We start from the raw sequence: 25,228 nt of genomic DNA, 5'->3' as shown, positions 1-25,228 counted from the left end.
CAAATGTCCGTCCGGGGGGACAAAGCTGGCCCCGACTGAGAACCACTGGTTTAGGGCAATCTTTTGTCTTTATTAATATTTGGTACAGTTTACTAATTAGCAACTTCCAAACAGCTGCACTTGTGTCATTAATTTCTTCTCCTTAGTATTATTACTCATGACCTATTGATGACAAATGACACTAAAACAACTTGTCAACCACATATGAAATGGGGGCGCATGGACAAAACAACAAGATACTGTTTCTGCATCAGGGGACAGTGGACACAGTGGCATTTTTGCTGTAAAAACTAAGCACATGCAGAGCAATGAAAAGTATTAACACTGCTTGATTTCAAAGCACACACTGAAGTAAGCATCTTTGTCCAAGTGACATTTTCTTCACTTTTTCAGTGAATCCTGGCAGGTTCTTAAAGACAAGCTTACTCTTTCCTGCGGGCAGATTTCCGTTTTTCTTCATTAAGTTCATGAGCGGCATCGCGGAGTTTCACCTCTGACCCGGGGATACTGGCCGGAATGATATCTAGCTGAAGACTTTTACTCTGTGGAATAAGGGAGTCAATGAACTTCAGTTAATTAAATCGACAAACAGTACGAAGAAGAAAACAGTCGTTTATTCAATTTGCACAAAGCAATTTACCGATTTGTTGGAATCTGAAGAAATCCCCAGGGCTTTCTCCAAAGAGGTCCTGTACTTCTCCATCCGCAGAGAGAAATCTCTGTACCTCTTATCCACTGCAGTGACACATTTTTTTATCTCTGCCGCATGGGCATGCCCCTTTTCACAAAAGCCATCAGCCAGCTGTATCAATAGCTTCACTCTCTCTTTGGTTTGCTGCAAAAAAACAACAGGAAAGTATTGTGAAGCAAATGAACCCAACTGCCAGAAACCAGAAACACAGTGGCAACTTGCCTACAACTCTGAGCTCTGAACAGGAAAATAACTGCTGGTGACAGAAACTCAGACTGAAACCCTAAGTCCACCCAATTCATCTCCCCGATCCTAGACTGGCTCCATTTCCTCAGCTCTTCTGCAATGAATGGCATTTTTATGACCTCGAGGAAAAAGTCTGGACTGTCTTTGGACGGTGTCTTCACCTGGTAGATGGTCAATCACTCTGCAAAATGAACAAGAGGATGCTCACTCAGGACGGCCTCTACATTCCACGACTCTCCTCCTGTGAAGGCCATAGGTAGTGCTTACAGACACCTCTCGCCTTACGCTTGTTTAGTCTGTGTCCCCAGTTAGACCGAAAGCCCTTTTAGGGCAGCAGCCGTCTGAGATTTTCGTTCTCCTGGAGCCTATGTGGCTAAGCCCCCGCCGCCGCCCCCCACCGCCCCCCGCAGATACGCAACCAAATCCCTGATGGCGCAGCATCACAGCACGCGCTCATTTCTTCTTTAATTCTCAGTAGACCCGGAGGAAAAGCCACGACTAGGGAAGCTGCCTTCATAGAGGTATTTTAAACTTAGTCCCTGTTTTAAAACTCTCTCTCAGAAATACACTTATTTCATTTTATATGCACACAGAAAGATCTTTAAGTATGACTTTCCTACTTTTATAGCTACGGATAACCATAAAACACTGGTCCGACAGACAGATGGATAGATGGATACATACATACATACGGCAGTGATTTCACTCAAATCTGATTCTTCAACAGATTTTTCGTCACATCCGTTTCACTCATTATCTCACACATTACGACCTACTACTTGTATCATTTGTTGTTACCATTTCATTTGGCCCTTAGGCTTCCTTCAACGTTCCCACCGGCACTTCGTAGGAGTACAGTTACTCTTCTGCTACGGAACCTGCTTTTCTCACTTAGGCTTTAACTAGAAAATCTTTATGACTAACACTCAGGAAATTGACTTTAAAAATCCCCCAAAGGAAGGAGGTCAGGGTTCAAAACCTGGATAAGCTATCTTACTTTGTACAATAAAAGTTTTGAGCAGAGTTCACTAGGCAGCCTGCAGAGCCAGCTGTGAACATCCTCAGACTCTACACGAACGCCCCCCGGGCTCCTCCACAGGGTCCAGCTTGCCCACCATCCCTCCAGGCTTGCTGGCCTCCGCCTCTGTGTACCAGTGCCCCTTCCACCCGGAATGCTGTTCCCCTGGACGTCTCCATGGTTTCTTCACGCTTTGCTCGAATAAAGGCCACTTCTCACCGGCCTCCCTAACCCTCACGACTGCCACGTGCCTCCCTCACCCTGTCTGCTCTGCTCTGCCCCACAGCACGCCTCACCCTCCCAAGAGGTGTAATTCACTTGCTAAGATCACTGCCTGTCTCTCTCCTGGTTAGAATGCACCTGCCAGCAGCCAGGGACATTTGCTTCCTCTGCTCACTAGTATCTCACACGCCTTCTACGTGTCTGGCACATGGTGGCCATCTACCAAATATTTATTGAGATAATAAATTAACATTAGGTCCTTTATGCAAGTGTGTATACACCTGCAACTTTAATGGGAGTGGTAGTTACTTTTAACTGGCATGAAAACATACTTTACAAAAAAACTACAGGAAAACAGAACTCCAGAGATATTAATACCTCTGTGAAAAATACTGCTATTGCAAATTGCATAAAAGCTGTTTATTGGAGAAAGTCAGCCAAACAAAACACTCTGAAAGTTTTTAGGGCCTTCATCTTGTGTGGATATGAACTCAAGTAGAGCGAGCTAAAAGGAAAATATCTGTCAAACAAACCTTCCGACTTGTGATCAACACGATACCTTTCTGGTTAAGACAAGCCCAATTATATAGCAAGGAAGTAAGAAATCAAAGCTTCAGACTTGGAAGCATAAATTCCAAAACGGATTTAAGTTAGAAACATTATTAAATTTTAATATCAAAGAGAATTGACATGGCTGATACAGGATTTTTAAAAAATCAGGTTGCCTAAAGAAGGTTTTGCTGTTTACCAAGATATTAATCTTCTGAAAAGCACGGGGAAGTTGGGTTTTACCACCATTTAAGCATTTCTTTTCCACTGTCATAAATGACATCAGTGGAGGGCACTGCAAACAGCTGACCCTTGAACAACTCAGGGGTTGGGGTGCTGACCCCTGCGCCTCACTTCTCACCCCGCCCCCATGAAGTCCACATCCGAGGCTTCAATGGGACCAGGCAGTACTATAGTACGTATTTGTTGACAAAATTCTGAGTACAAGTGGACCCACACAGCTCAACCCCGTGTTGTCCAAGGGCCCCTTAATCTTTAAGGGGTTAAGAAAGTTATTTCATGCTTTAAGCAGTGGGGACATAGAAGTGAAGATAAAAAAGATAATGCATCTTACCTACATTAAAACAGAAAACAAAAGCCACCAAGAAACTAAAGGAAGATCTTCATATATGTCAAAAACACATCACAAAACAGACCTAGCTGCAAGCACGTGACGCCGACAGGCTGAGTCTATGAAATTAGATACAGAACAAAAGGTTTCCTATAGGCAAAGGCTGGTAGATCTATAAATCTCCCCTTTGCAAACATCATTTAAACAAAAATGCTCATCAGATAGTCAAAGGCTTCTTGAGGAGACCTGCCGAAGCCTCTCTATCAAAGATGGCAACCCTCCCCTGCCCCCTGGTTTTTTCTCTTATTTAACATGTGTGTATATATATATTTACTCATTTATCATGTTATTGCTCGTTTCTCTAACTAGAACGTGCAATCCATGAGCTCTGCACCAATGAGTGGTTCCTGGTATATTGTAGAGGCCAATAAATAACTGAGTGAATGAATGGTGCGATCAAAACTAAGTAGGATGAACCTGCTAATCCATGAACCTTTTATAACGGTGTATTTTTAACTGGTATTTTTATTTATTTATTTTTTTGTGGTACGCGGGCCTCTCACCCTTGTGGCCTCTCCCATCGCGGAGCACAGGCTCCGGACGCGCAGGCTCAGCGGCCATGGCTCACAGGCCCAGCCGTTCCGCAGCATGTGGGATCTTCCCGGACCGGGGCACGAACCCGTGTCCTCTGCATCAGCAGGCAGACTCTCAACCACTGCGCCACCAGGGAAGCCCCTTAACTGGTATTTTTAAAATGCATTCACAGAATTCAAAATTCAAAAGGTACAAAAGGACACGAAGTGAAAAGCCTTCTCACTCCACATTCACCTGTTACCTGTATCAGCTTCTTGTGTACCACCCCGGAGATGTTTTATTATATACAAGCAAGTGCGTGTATGTATATGTGTATTTTTCTCCCTTCCCTTTTTTGCATAAATGCCTATGATAAGCAGTGCGCGGCACCTAGCATTTTCATTTAACAACTCTTGCTTATCCTTCACTATCAGGACACAGTTGCCTCCTTGTTTGTATAAGAGATTGTTATGAAAGCAGATTTTCCTTTTTGAAGAGTACAAATATAATCTCAACAACCTCATCTTTAGGCATAATCAAGGGACTGGAGAAAAATAAAGGCAGACCGAACGCTGAAGTCCACATGCTCACGAGAGCTTTACTCATCATGTTCTCAGGTAATCAGAAACCCAGAAAGGATGCATATTCCATGGTCTCAGACACTTTCTAGCAAAGTAAGGCACTTGGCATGGGGGACAAAGTTGTGAAGGTCTTAGTAAGGCAGTGGGTTTCAAACTTGAGTGTGCATAAAAACCACCTGGTGAGCTTGTTAGAAATGCTCCTTTTCAAGCCCTGCTCCCAGAGAGTCCAAGTCAGTACGTGCCTGGTGAGGACAGAAATCTGCTTTTAAGGAAACACCCATGGCCTGGATGCCGTTGGTGCTTAAAAGCATTCTGAGAAATTACTGCCTTGAGTTGCAAAGGAATCAAGCTGAGTCATAATCAGAGAGTGAGGAGAGGTTTCATTTCCATGAACCCTAAAAATGTTACAATACTAATTATGTAACTACTAAACTGGAAGATGTCATGTCAGAACGAAGGATTTTCTACGTAACAAGAGAAAAATGACTTCTTAGAAGATGCTAAGACAGAGGGACAGAAGGCTAGCAAGAGCATCATTTCAACACGAAAAACTGAATGATGTCGCCAAGCACCAGGGCAGACGCTTTCTGATTAAAAGAAAAGGAGCCAGAAACCACGGAAAAAATGCTAAGAAAAAAACCTGAGAGGTGCTCTTTTCAAAACCTATCAGTTCCTCTTAGCAAAACTAATTCAGTATATACCCAACAAAAGAAACAGCTCTGTTTGGGAAATAGAAAGATCAGATGTCACCTTTGATTTCAGATGCTTATTTTTAAAATAAAATACAGGCAAAAATATGCCTGTTACTGCTCATTCTTCCCAAAACCACAACCCAAGTCTGAGGAAAAGGGCAAACTAGAAATAATGGAAAAATCCCTTTGTATGCGCTCCACCGGTGGCACAAAGCTGCCACGCTACTCAGCTCTAGATGACAACATTCCCACCACAACCTGTGTGCGTGGCGTGGCATGGCATCCCCCGGAGCTGGGCAGTGAACAGCTGTCTGGCTGTACGCATGGCTTGCAGAGTGCAGCATCCATGGAAATTTAAGTCAGTGCAAATGAGCAAAGCTTAAATCTACCTGAGTGTATCTTAGGCATTTTCTTACTATCTATAACCAAAGGACATTCAATGAAACAAATATAAGTCATATAAGGCACACAATAACTGTATTTATTATCCAATTATTAACAAAAAATAAGAATTATTCGGTCAAACATGTACTGCAGCTAGAGGAAGGAAAAGATATGATCCTTACCTGCAGAGGTACGACAGGTCAGCTCCCCTTAACCGAGCGGGCGGGGGCCCCCTCGGAGCGCTCACGGCCCCTCTGGGTGTGGCTTGCCCTACCCAAATGCTCCTGCTGCCAGGCCTCCCCACCGAGCCCCGCTACACTGTGTGTCCTCCAGAACAGAGACCAGGGGTTCCCACAGCCCGGCACCGAGAGCCTGAATGGAAAAGGTACACTTCCAGCTTGGGATGGAGCGGAGCTGAGAAGAGAGCCCCGGAAAGAAAGAACAGCAGGACTCAGAAGGTGTTACAGAATGTATCAAAAAGGAAAAATAAACATAATACAAAGTAGCTGTTGTCACTCTAAACGATTTAAGAATTCCCCATGGATATGTTTTCAAAGCCAAGTTAAGGGCCACACAAGAAATTCAATCTTTTTACTTTATAGGAACATTTTTTTTTTTTTTAGGAACACTTTTTCTTTTTTTTTAAGTTTTAATTTTATATTGGAGTATAGCCAATTAACAGTGCTGTGATAGTTTCAGGTGCACAGCAAAGCAACTCAGCCATATGTACACATGAGTCCATTCGCCCCAGACTCCCCTCCCATTCAGGCTGCCACATAACACTGAGCAGAGTTCCCTGTGCTATACAGTAGGTCCTTGTTGGTTATCCTTTTTAAATATAGTAGTACATATACACCACTTCTTTCTTTGGTGTTTTTTTTTCAATATAACCTTTTATTTTATTTTTTTTACCATCTTTATTGGAGGATAATTGCTTTACATTGTTGTGTTAGTTTCTGCTGTAAAACAAAGTGAACCAGCGGTACATAAACATATATCCCCATATCGCCTCCCTCTTGTGTCTCCCTCCCAACCCTCCCTATCCCACCCCTCTAGGTGGTCACAAAGCACCAAGCTGATCTCCCTGTGCTATGTGGCTGCTTCCCACTAGCTACCTATTTTACATTTGGTAGTGTATATACGTCCATGCCACTCTCTCACTTCGTCCCAGCTTACCCTTCCCCCTCCCCGTATCCTCAAGTCCATTCTCTACGTCTGCGCCTTTATTCCTGTCCTGCCCTGCCCCTAGGTTCTTCAGAACCTTTTTTTTTTTTTTTAGACTCCATATATATGTGTTAGCATACAGTATTTGTTTTTCTCTTTCTGACTTACTTCATTCTGTATAACAGACTCTAGGTCCATCCACCTCACCACAAATAACTCAATTTCGTTTCCTTTTATGGCTGAGTAATATTCCATTGTATATATGTGCCACATCTTCTTTATCCATTCATCTGTCGATGGACACTTAGGTTGTTTCCATGTCCTGGCTACCATAAATAGAGCTACAATGAACACTGTGGTACATGACTCTTTTTGAATTGTGGTTTTCTCAGGGTATATGCCCAGTAGTGGGATTGCTGGGTCATATGGTAGTTCTATTTTTAGTTTTTTAAGGAACCTCCATACCGTTCTCCATAGTGGCTGTATCAATTTACATTCCCACCAACAGTGCAAGAGGGTTCCCTTCTCTCCATACCCTCTCGAGCATTTACTGTTTGTAGATTTTTTGATGATGGCCATCCTGACCGGTATGAGTGACACCTCACTGTAGTTTTGCTTTGCATTTCTCTAATGATTAGTGATGTTGAGCATCCTTTCATGTGCTTCTTGCCCATCTGTATGTCTTCTTTGGAGAAATGTCTACTTAGGTCTTCTGCCCATTTTTGGATTGGGTTGTTTGTTGTTTTGATATTGAGTTGCATGAGCTGCCTGTGTATTGTGGAGATTAATCCTTTGGCAGTTGCTTCGTTTACAAATATTTTCTCCCATTCTGAGGGTTGTCTTTTCGTCTTATGGTTTTCTTTGCTATGCAAAAGCTTTAAGTTTCGTTAGGTCCCATTTGTTTATTTTTGGTTTTATATCCATTTCTCCAGGAGGTGGGTCAAAAAGGATCTTGCAGTGATTTATGTCATAGAGTGTTCTGCCTGTTTTCCTCCAAGAGTTTTATAGTGTCTGGCCTTAAATTTAGGTCTTTAATCCATTTGAAGTTTATTTTTGTGTAGGGTGTTAGGGAGTGTTCTAATTTCATTCCTTTACATGTAGCTGTCCAGTTTGCCCAGTACCACTTACTGAAGAGGCTGTCTTTTCTCCACTGTATATTCTTGCCTAATTTATCAAAGATAGGGTGACCATATATGCATGGGTTTATCTCTGGGCTTTCTATCCTGTACCACTGATCTATACTTCTGTTTCTGTGCCAGTACCATACTGTCTTGATTACTGTAGCTTTGTAGTATAGTCTGAAGTCAGGGAACCTGATTGCTCCAGCTCCATTTTTCTTTCTCCAGATTGATTTGGCTATTCGGGGTCTTTTGTGTTTCCATACAAACTGTGATATCTTTTGTTCTAGTTCTGTGAAAAATGCCATTGGTAGTTTGATAGGGATTGCACTGAATCTGTAGATTGCTTTGGGTAGTACACTCATTTCCACAATGTTGATTCTTCCAATCCAAGAACATGGCATATCTCTCCACGTTTGTATCATTTTAATTTCTTTCATCAGTGTCTTACAATTTTCTGCATACAGGTCTTTTGTCTCCTTAGGTAAGTTTATTCCTAGGTATTTTATTCTTTTTGTTGCAATGGTAAATGGGAGCGTTTCCTTAATTTCTCTTTCCGATTTTTCATCATTACTGTATAGGAATGCCAGAGATTTCTGTGCATTAATTTTGTATCCTGCAACCTTACCAAATTCATTGATGAGTTCTAGTAGTTTTCTGGTGGCATCTTCAGGATTCTCTATGTATAGTATCATGCCATCTGCAAACAGTGACAGTTTTACTTCTTCTTTTCCAGTTTGGATTCCTTTTATTTCTTCTTCTTCTCTGATTGCTGTGGCTAAAACTTCCAAAACTATGTCGAATAATAGTGGTGAAAGTGGGCAACCTTGTCTCATCTCTCATCTTACGGGAAATGGTTTCAGTTTTTCACCATTGAGAACGATGCTGGCTGTGGGTTTGTCACATATGGCCTTTATTATGTTGAGGTATGTTCCCGCTATGCCTACTTTCTGGAGAGTTTTCATCATAAATGGGTGTTGAATTTTGTCGAAAGCTTTCTCTGCATCTATTGAGTTGATCATATGGTTTTTCTCCTTCAATTTGTTAATATGGTGTATCACATTGATTCATTTGTATATACTGAAGAATCCTTGCATTCCTGGGATAAACCCCACTTGATCATGGTGTATGATCCTTTTAATGTGCTGTTGGATTCCGTTTGCTAGTATTTTGTTGAGGATTTTTGCATCTCTGTTCGTCAGTGATATTGGCCCGTAGTTTTCTTTTTTTGTAACACCTTTGTCTGGTTTTGGTATCAGGGTGATGGTGGTCATGGTGGTAGAATGAGTTTGGGAGTGTTCCTCCCTCTGCTATATTTTGGAAGAGTTTGAGAAGGATAGGTGTTAGCTCTTCTCTAAATGTTTGACAGAATTCACCTGTGAAGCCATCTGGTCCTGGGCTTTTGTTTGCTGGAAGATTTTTAATCAGTTTCAATTTCAGTGCTTGTGATTGGTCTGTTTATATTTTCTATTTCTTCCTGGTTTAGTCTCAGAAGGTTGTGCTCTTCTAAGAATTTGTCCATTTCTTCCAGGCTGTCCATTTTATTGGCATACAGTTGCTTATAGTAATCTCTCATCATCTTTTGTATTTCTGCAGCGTCAGTTGTTACTTCTCCTTTTTCATTTCTAATTCTATTGATTTGAGTCTTCCCCCTTTTTTTCTTGATGAGTCTGGCTAATCAATTTTGTTTATCTTCTCAAAGAACCAGCTTTTAGATTTAGTGATCTTTGCTACTGTTTCCTTCATTTCATTTATTTCTGATTTCATCTTTATGATTTCTTTCTTTCTGCTAACTTTGAGGTTTTTTTGTTCTTCTCTCTTAATTGCTTTAGGTGTGAGGTTAGGTTGTTTATTTGAGATGTTTCCTGTTTCTTAAGGTAGGGTTGTATTGCTATAAACTTCCCTCTTAGAACTGCTTTTGCTGCATCCCATAGGTTTTCGGTCGTTGTGTTTTCATTGTCATTTGTTTCCAGGTATTTTTTGATTTCCTCTCTGATTTCTTCAGTGATCTCTTAGTCATTTAGTAGCATATTGTTTAGCCTCCATGTGTTTGTAATTTTTACAGTTTTCTTCCTGTAATTGATATCTAGTCTCATAGTGTTGTGGTCAGAAAAGATAACTGATATGATTTCAATTTTCTTAAAATTACCAAGGCTTGATTTGTGACCCAAGATATGATCTATCCTGGAGAATGTTCCATGAGCACTTGTGAAGAAAGTGTATTTTGTTGTTTTTGGATGGAATGTCCTATAAATATCAATTAAGTCCATCTTGTTTAATGTATCACTTAAAGCTTGTGTTTCCTTATTTATTTTCATTTTGGTTGATCTCTCCATTGGTGAAAGTGGGGTGTTAAAGTCCACTACTATTACTGTGTTACTGTCGACTTTCCCTTTTATGTCTGTTAGCATTTGCCTTATGTATTGAGGTGCTCCTATGCTGGGTGCATAAATATTTACAATTGTTATATCATCTTCTTGGATTGATCCCTTGATCATTATGTAGTGTCCCTCTTTGTCTCTTCTAATGGTCTTTATTTGAAAGTCTATTGGGTCTGATATGAGAATTGCTACTCCAGCTTTCTTTTGATTTCCATTTGCATGGAATATCTTTTTCCATCCCCTCACTTTCAGTCTGTATGTGTTGCTAGGTCTGAAATGCGTCTCTTGTAGACATGATATATACGGGTGTTGTTTCTGTATCCATTCAGGCAGTCTGCGTCTTTTGGTTGGAGCATTTAATCTATTTACATTTAAGGTAATTATTGATATGTATGTTCTTATTACCATTTTCTTAATTGTTTGGGGTTTCTTATTGTAGGTCTTTTCCTTCTCATGTTTCCTGCCTAGAGAAGCTCCTTTAGCATTTGCTGTAAAGGTGGTTTGGGGTGATGAATTCTCTTAGCTTTTGTCTGTCTGTAAAGGTTTTAATTTCTCAGTCAAATCTGAATGAGATCCTTGCTGGGTAGAGTAATCTTGGTTGTAGCTTTTTCTCTTTCATCACTTTAAATATGTCCTGCCACTCCCTTCTGGCTTGCAGTTTCTGCTGAAAAATCAGCTGTTAACCTTATGGGGATTCCCTTGTATGTTATTTGCTGCTTTTCCTTTGCTGCTTTTAATATTTTTTCTTTGTATTTAATTTTTGATAGTTTGATTACTAGGTGTCTTGGCATGTTTCTCCTTGGATTTATCCTGTATGGGACTCTGTGCTTCTTGGACTATTTCCTTTCCCGTATTAGGGAAGTTTTCAACTATAATCTCTTCAAATATTTTCTCACACCCTTTCTTTTTCTCTTCTTCTTCTGGGACCCCTATAATTAGAACGCTGGTGCATTTAATGTTGTCCCAGAGGTCTCTGAGACTGTCCTCAATTCTTTTCATTCTTTTTTCTTTATTCTGCTCTGTGGTAGTTATTTCAACTACTGTATCTTCCAGGTCACTTATCTGTTCTTTTGCCTCAGTTATTCTGCTACTGATTCCTTCTAGAGAATTTTTAATTTCATTTATTGTGTTGTTCATCATTGTTTGTTTGCTCTCTCGTTCTTTTAGGTCCTTGTTAAACGTTTCTTGTATGTTCTCCATTCTATTTCCAAGATTTTGGATCATCTTTACTGTCATTACTCTGAATTCTTTTTTCAGGTAGACTGCCTATTTCCTCTTCATTTGTTTGGTCCGGTGGGTTTTTACCTTGCTCCTTCATCTGCTGCTTATTTCTCTGTCTTCTCATTTTGCTTAACTTACTGTGTTTGGGGTCTCCTTTTTGCAGGCTGCAGGTTCCTAGTTCCTGTTGTTTTTGGTGTCTGCCCCCGGTGGCTAAGGTTGGTTCAGTGGGTTGTCTAGGTTTCCTCGTGGAGGGGACTGGTGCCTGTGTTCTGGTGGATGAGGCTGGATCTTGTCTTTCTGGTGGGCATGACCACATCCGGCGGTGTGTTTTGGGGTGTCTTTGAACTTATGATTTTAGGCAGCCACTCTGCTAATGGGTGGGGTTGTGTTCCTGTCTTGCTAGTTGTTTGGCATGGGGCGTCCAGCACTGGAGCTTGCTGGTTGTTGAGTGGAGCTGGGTCTTAGTGTTGAGACGGAGATCTCTGGGAATGCTCTTGCCGAATGATGTTACGTGGGGCCGGGAGGTCTCTGGTGGACCAATGTCCTGAACTCAGCTCTCCCACCTCAGAGGCTCAGGCCTGACACCCAGCCAGAGCATCAAGACCCTGTCAGCCACACGGCCAGGTACGTGGGGAGTTTCTTGCCTTTTGGGAGGTCTGAGGTCTTGTGCCAGTGTTCAGTAGGTGCTCTGCTGGAGTTGTTCCACGTGTAGATGTACTTTTGATGTATCTGTGGGGAGGACGGTGATCTCCAGGTCTTACTCCTCCACTATCTTGAAGGTGTCTCCTCAGGAACACTTCTTTTTACCCAGAAATTATTATGCAGCTTCATCATTTATTTTCTACTCTTAAATGTGAATTAATTTCCAATTTTTTCTAAAACCTTAACTCTATCATCAAAAACAGAGGTGCTCCTGAAAACAGTATATAGAATGTATATTCAAAACTTTGCAAAACAAAAAACAAGAACACCACAGGTTGAGAAGGGAAGCCTAGAAGCCTCAAAATTGTTTTGAGGTAAAAGAAGGAATTAGCCCCTGCAAATATTTTAATTGAGAAAACATTCATGTCAGTGTGTGAATTCTTACACATCTGCTTAAAAATTCACAGTCACATGTACTGCATATGCCATAAAGATGTATTTAATTCAGCAGAAAAGTGAAAATGCCTCCAGTTTTATAAGCCTATGTACAGCCACTGACATAAACTCTGCCAACTATAAAACCCGGACAGCTTCGTGACTGGACAACTGGGCATGATGCTACTGCAGCAGTTTTCACTGTTCAAGACGAGGAAAGGAAACGCGCACAGGATCCGTCTAAGTCAAGCTGGGAACGCCAGCGTTCCATAAAAATAGCAAGTACTCAGAAAATACTTGGAAAACCGAATGAAAATAACAGAAGAACGAAAAGGACAAAGAAGAAAGAAAAAATAAAGGAAGGAGGTGGGAGGCATTTCCAGAAATCAGAGGCACAAGAGGAAACAGAGAAACGAAGGGACAAATGAGGACAGTGTGAAAGGCCTTAGAATTGCCACTAAAGTAGGGTCTAACAGTCCATCTGGCTCACCCCATTCCTCCCATTGCATAAGGTATTTCTTCAATGAAATTTTTAGGAAAGACCTCTTTTTACACAAAGTATCCTGTTTGAGGTTATCCTGGAAACACGCAGGAGGCACGCAGGCACTGAGCCAATGCAAGCTCACCTTTGCCGTGATCTGGAAGTCCTCGTGCTCCTTCAGCAGCTCCTGGGTGTGCTGGATACTCGAACCTGTGGAGGTGTGTGTGGAAAGGTAGAACTCCCCGCTGTCATGGATCCACTCCAAAGCCTAGAGACGGAAGGAATGGAAACAGGTTCACGGCTCAACGTCAGTGAAGCAAGTCCCAATACCTCGGTATCTCATTTAAACGCAAAGTCACACTCCCAGGCGCATCAAGAAACACACCCTCAAAGGGAGATGAGCTTCTGAAACATGTATCTTAATTCCAAAATTAAAAGTTGACATTCTAGAAAACTGTAATCATGTCACTTAGGCATCAATGATAACAAGCTCAGGAGTTTCTTATAAGCATGAACCTAAAGGGCCATAGGAGTCCAGTGAATAGCCTCCCTCAAGAATACTGAGAAAGTGTGGGGAACAGGAAGTCTGAGACCCTCGCATTGCTGAACACTGAGACATTCGCGTCACAGGGACTTGACAGCCTTCCTGGGGTGATCTAACTTAAAACAGGAAAAGAAAGCAGATGCAAATTCCCAGGTTTCAAATGTACAATGTTAGCCGTTTCTTCCTATTCCTGCCTTCAGTGAGTCCTGAGGTGTGCACCCACTTCACTGGCCTTCTGGGGGCTCCTACAGAGCGTCATTATGCATAAAGATGCTCTGGGGAGACGCTGGCAGAAGTGGCTTAACCTCCCAGATGTAGGAGAGAGATGACCCCACCCGGGAAGAAGGGGGCCGGCAAGGTCCAGACTGCAACAGAAGGACACATTCTGACTCCTATTCTTTCATGTTTTTAGATGGAAGCCATTTTTTTCCTTCTATGTGCATAGATCTGAAGTGAAATCTTACTTAAACATAAACATCTGAAAAAGCAACACTATGGAAAAGAAACATAAAAACATGAAGCTTTCATATCTGCCCTTCACAGTATCTTAGTCGTCCGCTGTGATTTGCTGGTCTTGGAACAGAAACATCACCGTCTCTATTAGATGCTTCACAGCATTTATGGCATTTTAGAAGAAAAAAATGAAAAGGAAACCACGACCCAGATTACTTACCATGCAGCTTCCTGGCTGGGAATTTACACTTTCGTTTTGCACAAGCATGGCTATCCCATCTCTGAAACAATGCTGCCACTGACAGTGCATCAAGGCAGAAAGCCATTTGGGTCAATTTATTCAAAGGTCCCTACTTCCTCCATTCACACAGTGAATCGTGCCCAAGCGCCCTCTATGCAGGCAGGTGCTGAGGGGGGCGCTGGGGTGGGGGAGGCTTGGGCCCTGCCCTTGTGACCATGAGGGACCCGCAGGCTGAGAAGGGATGGGCTCAGGAGGAAAGGGGCCCTGCACAGGGGGAGGCTGGAGGTGAGGCTGGAGGGCGACAGGGGGCCCTCGGAGGCCGCAGGCCTTTGGACTTTGGTCTGGAAGTGAATGGGGCTGCCACATGGAAAAGGGACTGCAGTGGAGAGTGAGCGAGAGAAAAGCAACACCGGTTGGCAAACCGGTCCAGGGGGTTCGTATGAGACACGGCTAGGCTGGTACCCGTGATGGCTCTGGGGGCGGAGGAGAGGGCAGATGTGCTGCATCAGGCCCCGATGAAGGGGTGAAGCTGGGAAGATGAGGGAAAGGCGGGAATCAGGTAAGATGAGGGCGGGGACACGGCGGACGGGGAGTCCCGGGTCCACTTCTGCTTTGGTTAAGGCCAAAGTGGAGAGACGCAAGGAGGGAGCTGGGGTTTCTACATCTGGAGACCAGAAATGGAGGTCAGGGCTGGGAGACACCAACAGTGAGAGCTAAGGAGAGAGGAAAGAGAAACAAGAACAAGCCCTGAACTGAAAGCCAACTTTCAGAGGCAGAGGTAAGGGAGAGGGGGCACAGACAGCCCGGGAGGAGCAGCCCCGAGGCAGGAGGTGCCCAGAGCAGAGCAGGGGCTGCAAGTCACCTGCCACAGCCCACCCATAACTCGGTATTTACTGTGGGATTGTTGTTATCGTACAGCACAGAAGGCAACCCTACAGGGCCGTGGGGCTGATGGGCCATCATCTGTAACGGCAGAAACTGAAGGATTTTATTTTTGGCATGCGAACTGGCTTTAGGAAAAAGCAACAGCATATTCCATTATTTTTCTCTGTCAAGGGCATTATTTACAATTTTGTTCTCTGTAGCTGAATGACTCCTTGTCTTTCAACAGAGAGATAAACAAAGACGTGAGAAAAGATTATGAAAGAGTCTCTAATTAGAAATAAAATCAGGCCCCCGTAAATCTGAAATACGGTTAGATTATCCTTAAATAAAATGTTAAGAAAATGGAATTTAAACATTAAAAAATACTACCGCTTGCCACTCCTGCTGGGAACGTGGTAACTGCATCTGGGAAAGCCAATCAAGACAAGGGAGAGGGTCGGGTCAGGGTGCCAGGTTCAGGGACCATGAACTCCTGCTTACGCCCTGGGACACCGAGCTGCTCTGGGCAGCAGGCTGCCCAGTGAGAGACTGACATTTACCAAATTAAGCAAAATATGTTCCCCAAGTGAGAAACCTGTGCTGAGGAAAATGTAATCTTTCTTGAGCTAAACGGATTTTATTGAATGCCTACACTGCATCAGGCACGTGTCAGGTTTCCAGGTGGATCCAGAAGACAGAGCAGGTCACACGCGGTCACCAGGGGCCAGCAGCCCTGAGGAGGCCCCGGGGACGTGGTGCATGTGAGGCGACTCGCGGGGGCTTCTGAGAACAAGCCTCCTCCCTCCCGCTCCCTCCTGACCCTCCGAATTCTGGACTAATGGGCACGGATTCCTAGGCTACTGTTAAGGCCAGAGAGAAGGGACAGGCATCTTCCTGTCTGAGTTACAGTCAGACAGACTTTACCCTAAAATGATCTCCACGACTGGCCATCGATCCCAGAATGACTTCCGGCAGGCGGGGGAGGGGAGGGGGACACTGCAAACGTACCCTCTTGAGGTCTCTCCCTTAGCCAAATGCGTGACCTTTTTTTGAGTATACTGAACTCTGAGAAATTCTGCCACATTTCTTACTTAATTTTAGCTCAGTTTATCCAAAGAACACAATTTTGTCTTGAAGATATAAGTACGCCAACATGGAAAACTGCCCACCGTATTATCTTACGGTGACTTAAATCATCGTGACCATGACTGCGCGCACTTCGCTGTCTTAACTGTGGGGGGACGGCAGCTCGGCAGAGCTGCATGGCACACCCGCTGAGGCCAAAATCACCGAGTAACACACTTTTACGAGGTTGGGGGGTTTTCTGGCAACACACGGTCAAGTAGAAGGCAAGGCTGTTTTGATGATCAGGCAGTGGTTTTCCATCTGCTGCCATGTCAGAAGCTGCCCGTCTGACGACGGAGGCCTGGGCGCGGGGAGGAGGGGGCGGGAGGGCTGTGATGGCTGACCTGCTTGGCGCTTCGCTCAAAGACCACGTATTGCTGGCACTGGTCCAGCCGCCGCTTCCTCATGGTCCAGTAATGCAACACCCTGTTCTCCCGCTGGAAGAGTTCATTCAAGATATCTGAGAGAATGAAGAGAAAGCCGCATGTTGGCGCTGGCCATCAAGCACAACACCCACAAAATCCCATTCATTTTTATTTAAAGACATTTTAATGCAAAGGCCGTGGTGAGCCAGAGTATAGTCGCTGAGCCGCACGGCCTGCCTGCCTGGCCTCCCTGACACGCCTGTCCAGACCTCTCCTCGTTCTCCTACTCCAGTTTGCACTTAGGACTGACATCACCCGACCCTCGAGTTGGCCTCTAATCCCTCAGGTCGGCTGGGTCAGTGGGGTAGCTACCGAGTCCCCTGCTGGGGCAATCTGACAATGGCTGGAAAAACACCAGTATTAGATGTTTTGTGCAAGACCATGAGAACCTTCCTGCGGAAGGAATTTAGTATACATCAAAAGATGTCAGATGAAACAGTGGAGTACTAGAAGAAAACGACGGGGGCTTTAAAAACAAAACCAAAAACATACACCCTTAGGAGAGGGAAGGAAATGAAGTTGAGAAGCATGAAGCTAGAAAGGAAAAGTTAAAACAGCAATCGGATTACAAGAGAATTAAAAATCTCATAACCAAATAACAACCGCCATAAGAATAGGACACAAGTAAAAAGCCAGGAAAAACTATTGGCAACATAGAAGGTGGATCTAACTTACTTAATAGTCAACAGGAAAATATGAATAATCTGTTAGCAAAGCGAGCAAAGCATATAAACATGGAGGTCACGATGATATGAAATGAAATATGGCCACTAAAAATACAGAAACGTTTCGTCTCACTCAAACAATGAGACCAGTTTACACCACTCCCTGGCAAGGACTACGCTGCCCAGGGCTAGACGGGACAGAGGAAACCTGTGTGCCTGTATGACTGGGGGAGGAGAATGGAGCACAACCCCTGCAGAGGCCACCTGGTGACAGGTAACGACACCGAGTGGTGCGCGCCCTTGAACCGGGAATTTATCTTTCAGGTACGGTGCTGGCACAAGCTCTCGACACGATTTGTACACAGATGCACACACGCTGAGGCGCCGTTCGGAAAAACTGGCAGCGGCGTATGAGCCCATTGATTAGGGGTCAGATTAAATCAATTACAAAGTCGCCACACTGGACGTTAAAAGTAACAGAGCAGATCTCCAAATTCTGATATAGAATGAAATTATTACTAAGCGTAAGAAGAAAATTGCAGGGGAATATAGTCCCATTTCAAAAAAAAAATTCAAAAGCCAGCCAGTGAGTTGAAGCTACACGTTTGTATCTCTGCATATTTCCATTTATGTGCATAGAAGGAAGCACGAAAAGGTCTTCACAGTGGTTACCACTGGCAAAGGAATTTAGGTAATTTATATACATTTGTACACTTTAAAGAGTCTTTACAGTGAGTCTGTTTTTACTCTAGAAGTTTACAAAGTAAACAGATAAAAAAACTTCAGAAAAAGATTCCCTGACTGAAACTGCAAATCAAATAAGTGGTACCTGGAATATACCTTTATTGGAAAACTTTAAAAATAATAACCTCTCCACAAATATTTACCGAGTTCCTCATAGGCTGAGTACTTTGTGAGAAACAGGAGCCTGCGAGCAGAATGTACCCGCCAGCCCACTGGTTGGTCCTGTTACATTATCTTTGCTCGACTGAAAAGTGAACTAGTTTAGTGAAGCAAATTAGCACTGAAATTTGAAGCCTGTCAAAAAATAAGCTACCACTTAAATGAAAGGAAAACGAGCGTAAGTCTTTTCTAGTCTCTTATTTCCGTAGCCTCTGCCTGGGGCAGGACTGAAGCTCAGGTGAGGATTAAAGCTGATAGAACAGGGCCTGAATACCGAGACTGTTTTCAACAATTCTCCTCATTTTCTGAGGACCCACTTCCATGTCATTTCAATTAAACTTGTAAAAAAATTTATGATTAAGTTTAAAATGATGTATCACCTGGATGCATTTTCACTTGCAAAATATTCAATCAGAATTCTACAGCATAAAAATCATCAGTACCCTTAACTTCCACCCATGACAACCCTACTTACACTTTAGTATAATTGTTCCCAGGTCTTTTTCTATGCGTGCGTGCGTGTGTGTGCGTGTGTGTGTGTGTGTGTGTGTACGGTTTCGTACATTTTTAAACTCAAATGATACCCATCTACCTATATAACATTCTTTGGCAATTTGCTTTTATTAATAATGCTTTAAGTATATAAAACTGATACATTATGGCAATGAAATGGGTATATAATTTTTGTGATTTAAACTTTTAAAAGTATTTGGCCTGTAGATAATTCTGGCTTTCATTTTTTCCCGATTTATATTTTCACTTACTTTTAACAAAACAGTCGATGCCAATAAATATCCTGAGCATGCTGAACTTTCTCCCTGTTTATATTCTTCAACTTTATTCAATAAATTATCAAGCTATATATCTGTTTAATATTTTATTATTAAAATAAGGTAACTTAGGAGAACTTTAATGATATGAAAAGGACATTCCAAATGAAGCCCCGGACCAAGATTTGAGAACACGTCTTGTCAAGCTCATCCATCAGCTGACTCCTAGGTGTACTCACTTTTCACTTGTTGTTCAGGGGCTTTGATATGTGTCACCATTCCAGGCATGTTCACGCTGTTCCTGTGCAGGTATTTCAGGAAGACATCTGCATTCCTCCTAGCAAGCGTGCAAGCCTAAGAAATAATGCAGAGCAACGTGTTCATGTGACTCATACAGACATGCATCTTCAGTGTATATGGATGACACCACGTGGCTCTAACATAGGTCTTAATCTAAAGCGTTCATCTGGCCAATCTGTGTCTGGAGAATACATAGGCCAAATCCTATTTCAACTTAAAAAAAAATCTCTGTCTTGGAGCCCTTGCTCTGCTGAACCCAGCTGCTATGTTGAGAGCTGCCCCATGGTAAGGTCCAGGTGGCCAGACACTGAGGGTGACCCGTGGCCTGCAGCCCGAGAGGAAGTAAAGCCCTTCCCCAGTCGAGCCTTGAGGTGACCACATCCCTGACCAACAACTTGATCACAGTCTTGGGAGAAACGCTGAGTCAGAGGACCTGGCTAAGCTGCACTGCGATGTCTATAAAGGGCAGACAGTAAATATTTTCAGCTCTCCGAGTCATGTGGGCTCCATCTCTCTGTTGCAACTACTCAACCTGCCCATTGTAGATGAAAGTGGCCTCGACTGATAAATGGGAGTGGCCAGATTTAGCCCTCAGGGCTTAGCTTGCTAACCCTTGGTTTAAGCCATTGAATTGTGGGGTGGTTTGTTACTGTGGTAATAGAAAACTGATATTCCATGTTTGCAAACTGAATAAGTAATTTCATTCATGTATTTAAAAAAGTTTTATTTAAGAGAAAAGAGATATAAATATGAAATCAAAATGGTTCAGGAAAAAAATCCCTTAATTATAATAGAATTGGAAATATCTTGCACATTTCCTAGCCCAGATCTGGAATCAATCTTTTTTTTAAGGAGCTCGGTCTCCTTCTTGTGGTAAATGGCACTGAAAGCCCACAATGTGGGCACTAGGGATGCTCGTTATCATTGGGCTGGTCATCGTTCCTAGGCCTTTTCAGTAAATGGAGCTGCAACACCTGTTTTTTGTTTTTTTTTTAAATTAAGAGAAAAATACATCATGAGTCTCTAATGATAAGACTGAAATAAGTTGTCATTCCAAACAGCAAGGAAGCCGTAAAGACTGCTAGGGTTACATCAAAAGGACATCTGAGCCAACCTGACTTGAAGGGGCTCCCACTAGTGGGACAAGTTGAATATAGAAAGATAAATGACTGTAACTGATTGAAACACACCAAATGTTAAAATCCACGATGATACTAAAAGAACAAATTAATCATATGCAGAGGTTGCTAGGGCAACAGACCATTATTCTGAAAATCATAAACAAAGGGAAAGAATCAAGCATTTACCTCCCACCCCACCCTTTTTTGGGACAAACTCTATTTTAGCATAACCAAATAGCTGAGGAGGGAATAACTGCAGCTAATCAAGGCAGAAAGAATGATAGAATGCCACCATTTTGCAACTCCTAATGAAACAATATCACCACTGGCTACCAAACCCAGTGGGTGAAAGGCTGATGGGGATGTACACAATGGATGACGTGGACTTACGACATCTGAAGCACTGAAAAGCCCTCATATCACAGAGACAGCCAGAGAAGCAGACCTGTGTGTGTCCTGGAGCAATGCCGTTGGAAGTACACAACACCACCCATCAGGTACCCTAAGTGTACCCCACATACTCACTTAAACCTGAACCGGGTCAAGGCCCTCAACACAACTAACAGAAATGTAGAGAATCCGGGATGGTGCTAAATGACTCCACAGGATGCAATTACCAAATCCAGAATGAGGGAAATTCCACAGTACGAATAACTTATTTCTTCAATTAACAAATGCTAATAAAAGGGAGGGTGGGATTTAGACTGAAAGAGACTTAAGAGACATACCAATCAAATCAATGCATGGTCTTGTTTGGATTTTGATCAAGACCACGTATAAAAACACATTTATGGGACAATCAGAGAAATGTGAACACCACTGGATTTTACATAAAATAAGAGTTACTGTTAATTTTTCAGGTCCAATAATGGTATTGTGGTTGTAGAATGGTTTTAGAAAGGTAGAATTTAATGCTTAGATACACACAGAGGTCTTTATAAATAAAATGGTGTAATATCTAGAATTTAAAATAATCCAGTTAAGGTGGGCATATGCCCATATGTTGGTAATTACTGAAGCTGGGTGAGAAGTACATGGGGGTTCATTATCCTTTCTCTTAATTTCCATAAGCATTTTTAAACTTCCATAATAAGTTTAAAGATATCCAACAGACATAATCCTAGTTGACATATCCAACAGACATAATCCTAGTTGAATGAAAGAATCTGACCAGGTCTGTGATTATTTTTGTTTTGTAATTTTACCTAAATATCTTTCTTAATTATATTAACTAAGTAGTATGTAATTTTGTTTTATACTAAATGGATTCCAGAGAAAGAGAGGCAATTGTAACGATTCCACCTCAAAACATCCCAGTAGTGGTAGAACTTTCCTAAACTTAAACAGCACGGACAAGCAGGGGTGGGGCTTTCAGGTCCTGTTTGGAATAGTTACAACTAATGACCCTGGGAAGCTCCAACTGTTTTCCCACCTTGATTTGCTTAAAAAGAAAATCTCTGTGGTGGAAGCTCATAAAAAGTTACCAGGTAAGAATTTTCAAAGAGTTACAATTTGTTCTCCCAGACTAAACAATAACTCTCTGTCAGCTCAGAGGATCACCTTCAGAAATGAAACAGAAACAGAAATGATTAAATGTGACAGGAAATGGTGTCAGAGAGGCCAGGATGCTGGAGCAAGGAGGAAAACTAAACCAAGTAACATAGAAAGTAAACACCACACCTAGTTTTCATAGGTCTGAGTGGCCACCAGCAGAACCTCAGGAGAACTTTTTCACAAGTGAAAGAATGCAACGTGGAAACATTCAAGGTCAATGTATCTAAACATTTTGACCACTTTTTAAAATTTAATTGTTGCAAAGCACACCAGTAACTCAGGTATGGACTATATATACAAATGACAAAGCAGGCTTGATAAGTGCCTCATTTAAAGCTTCTCAGAGTTAAAACTTTCAGCCAGGCCTTGAATGGGATTAAATTTCTCTTGCAGGAAACACTTCCTGAATAAGTACAGTATTAGTAACTGGTCCTGTGAACCACAAGGGGTGTTCCTGCTTTGTGTCCACTCTACACTGGGCTCACACGTGTTCTGAGACAGTCTTTATTCCTCAAGAGGCTGAATTTCCAAAGGCAGATTATTTTAAGCTCTAGGCATTTTTGTTCCCCCAAATCAATCTCTCTGCGTGTCTGTTCAGGATCACTTGGTATTGTGACTTCCACCCGATCTTTACGCACACAGGTTTCTGTCTAGCTCTCTGTCTGTGGAAACTAGAAGGAGAGCACAAATGACAACTGAAACAAGATTTCAAGATCTCCGATCAGCTGACTTATGCCGAGGCAGGGTCACCGCGATCTCTCTCCAGGGCACGGGCGCTGCGAGGCAGGCGGGGCCGCAGGAGTGGCCGCAGCTGTGGGGCTGACGGTCCGGACGCCCCACCGGCTCAGGTGGACCCTCGGGGGGGCTGCGAACCCCGTCACTGAGGCACCACACCCCGAAGGCCGGCTCCGTACCTTCAGGAACGCTTCCTTCTGCTCAAGGTGCTTGCTGATCATCGGGGTGACGTGGTCCGTCTCGGAGTTGGGGCCCAGCTTGTCGGCCCCCCCACACCAGTCCTCCTCTCTCTTGTACTCCTGCTCCAGGCTCTCGAGGACACTGCAGACCTGCGGCAGGAGAGAATCCGGGCTCAGAGGGACCACTCGGCACCCATGGGATGACGAGTGCCGGCCCGAGGGCCGGGACCGCCACCTGGCGTGCGGCCATGCAGGCTTTCAGAACAAGGCCAAAATACAAGGTGAATTTCCCTCCTCTCTCTGCCCTGTGTCAGGCCATCCATTTAAATGAGAGGAAAAGGGACATCTCCTCAGATCCTTTCCGACCTGCTCTTTTTTGATACGTAAGGGAAGCAAGAATAATCTTAATCCCATAATGCCGCTTTTCTCTGGTCGACTGGCCCAGGACTGACCGGCGAGGTAAGGACTGAGCCGTGCCGTGCAGCCAGGCTCAGCAGGCGGCAGCGGCGGGGAGCCCTACCTGCTCCGAGGTCTTGTAGAAGGCCACGGACGCGTTCACCAGCTTCAGCCGGTCCTCCATCTTGAGCATGAGCTGCTGCCAGTGCGAGGCCACCTTCTCGGCACAGTCCCGGATCATGTCCATGTCGTAGTGGTTGGCCTGCAGCATGGCTTCTGCCTTCTGCTGCACCTGCAGTGCGCTCTGGTGGGTCTTCTAAGGGGGGGAGAGAGCGGAAAGCTCTTCAGCGGGGGTGTCGCGCACTCACGGGGAAGGAGCGGGAAGGCCGCAGCTCTTCCGTCTGCTCGCTTTTACGGGAACAACTTCAGTTAACACTCACTAGGACGCTTCGAAAACCACAGCTCACAGGTTAGTTAAAAAAAAGCTTTTACGCCTACCAACAACTATTTATATTTACCCAGGGAATGATAAAATGCCTTAGGACTTTCCAGAATGGGGTCTTGGTTGTGGACTTTCCAGCTTTTGAGAGATAGCAGGAAAAACCCTTAGCAGCCAATATTCTAAAAAAGCTGTTGAAACGTTCCAAGTTTATTATTCCTATTGATTCTTCTTATAATAGCGGCCAGGGGCTAATGAACAAGTGGAGAAAAAGGTGGCCTAAGTGAGTGCTCTTTATTTCACTTTTACCTTAAACTCTGGACTCGAGTAAAAGGTTTTCAAAAACTACTGATTTAAAAAAAGAGAAAGAGAGAAACACAGTTAAAAGCTAAAAATGCACCAACTGTGTTCTCTGGAGGTCCATGCCAGACAATGAATCTATGAAGACAAACTGGCAAATCCAGTAACAACTCCTGCTCTCGTATCCTCACTAGAAGCTTCTGTGAGGGGCTGAGGTCAGGGTCCTCGGGGAAACCAGAGGGCCCGGCAGGGCAGCCGTCAGGGGGAAGCACATGGGTCTCTGTGGACAGAGTTTTCTCTTTTTTTAAACAATGGCAAAATTTTGCATTTCACCTGAAGTGGTACTAATGGCCCCATAAAACACTGTACCCAGCGTAATCCTGTCCGTTACCCAGACGGTGAGGTGCATCAGTGATTTAATTACTAGAAGGCACTTGGCACAGGGTACGATTTTCACAAGATTCACCCAGAGTCTGGGCTTCAGGGAGAGGTGTTAGTGTCTGTCCACTGGCGCTGAATAGTTCAGAGTAAATTAATCTAGGGAAGACATTAATGGTAATTTCTTTGGTTTTCATCTCTGGCTGGGAATATGTACATAACTAGAGCAGGAAACAAGTTTTCTATAATCAAATGCTCTCTTTCCCTTGACTGTGCCTTGAGACCACCCGTCACAATCATTAACTCCTCCACCCTCCAAAAATACTCTAAAATGAATTAATCCATATGCTGTGAGAGTGACTGGCCGAGCCATTTTGCTCAAGTCCCGGCACAGCACTGACCCCGTCAAGGCACAAAACCCTCTGGTGAGGGACGCTGCTTTTCCCCAGGGTCACAGGAGCTCTGTGCACAGCACTGTTTATGGGGGAAAGGGAACTGGTGATTGGCACCCGGTCCTGAAGAGCCACCCCAAGTGCCCTGATTTTTCAAGACCGGTTACACAGCAGCAACTGTGCCTATAACATCAGCAAAATGTGGAAAACCTCAGCTGGGACCCCAGCTCGGGCTCCCTGGTGCCGAGATGTTCCCGACAGGTGAGGTGCATCCTGCCAGGGCCCTGACAGCAAGGGGACAGCAAGAGCCACCCCCGGCCTCTGGGACCCTTGCGGTAAGGTCGCCCTGGTGGGCATGGACAGCCTCCCATCACTGCAGTTGCCAGACTGCTTCCCCCTCTTGTAACGAACTGCAGGCTCGTAAGCGCAGCCGTTTGGGGTTCCACTAAACCCCCTTTGGCTCCCAGGGTCAGTG

General features: G+C 43.7%; 1 protein-coding gene across 5 annotated transcripts in view; it reads right to left on the bottom strand.

The window, feature by feature from the left end:
- Nucleotides 1–25,228, bottom strand: part of TRIO (trio Rho guanine nucleotide exchange factor) — a 372,055-nt gene that overhangs the window by 106,554 nt on the left and 240,273 nt on the right. For all 5 annotated transcript variants that reach the window (XM_060146876.1, XM_060146875.1, XM_060146878.1 and 2 more), the window contains 7 exons: nucleotides 23,369–23,560; nucleotides 22,849–22,998; nucleotides 19,199–19,313; nucleotides 16,541–16,656; nucleotides 13,115–13,237; nucleotides 641–835; nucleotides 427–542 (listed from right to left, as the gene is read on the bottom strand). In XM_060146876.1, the coding sequence (XP_060002859.1) occupies nucleotides 427–542; nucleotides 641–835; nucleotides 13,115–13,237; nucleotides 16,541–16,656; nucleotides 19,199–19,313; nucleotides 22,849–22,998; nucleotides 23,369–23,560 (1,007 nt within the window). The remainder of the gene's footprint in view (nucleotides 1–426; nucleotides 543–640; nucleotides 836–13,114; nucleotides 13,238–16,540; nucleotides 16,657–19,198; nucleotides 19,314–22,848; nucleotides 22,999–23,368; nucleotides 23,561–25,228) is intronic.

Source organism: Lagenorhynchus albirostris, chromosome 3 (assembly GCF_949774975.1).
Source record: "Lagenorhynchus albirostris chromosome 3, mLagAlb1.1, whole genome shotgun sequence".
Classification (NCBI taxonomy): Eukaryota; Metazoa; Chordata; class Mammalia; order Artiodactyla; family Delphinidae; genus Lagenorhynchus; species Lagenorhynchus albirostris.
The sequence above is the reverse complement of the archived record's forward strand: the minus strand, read 5'-3'. Positions and strand labels throughout refer to the sequence as shown.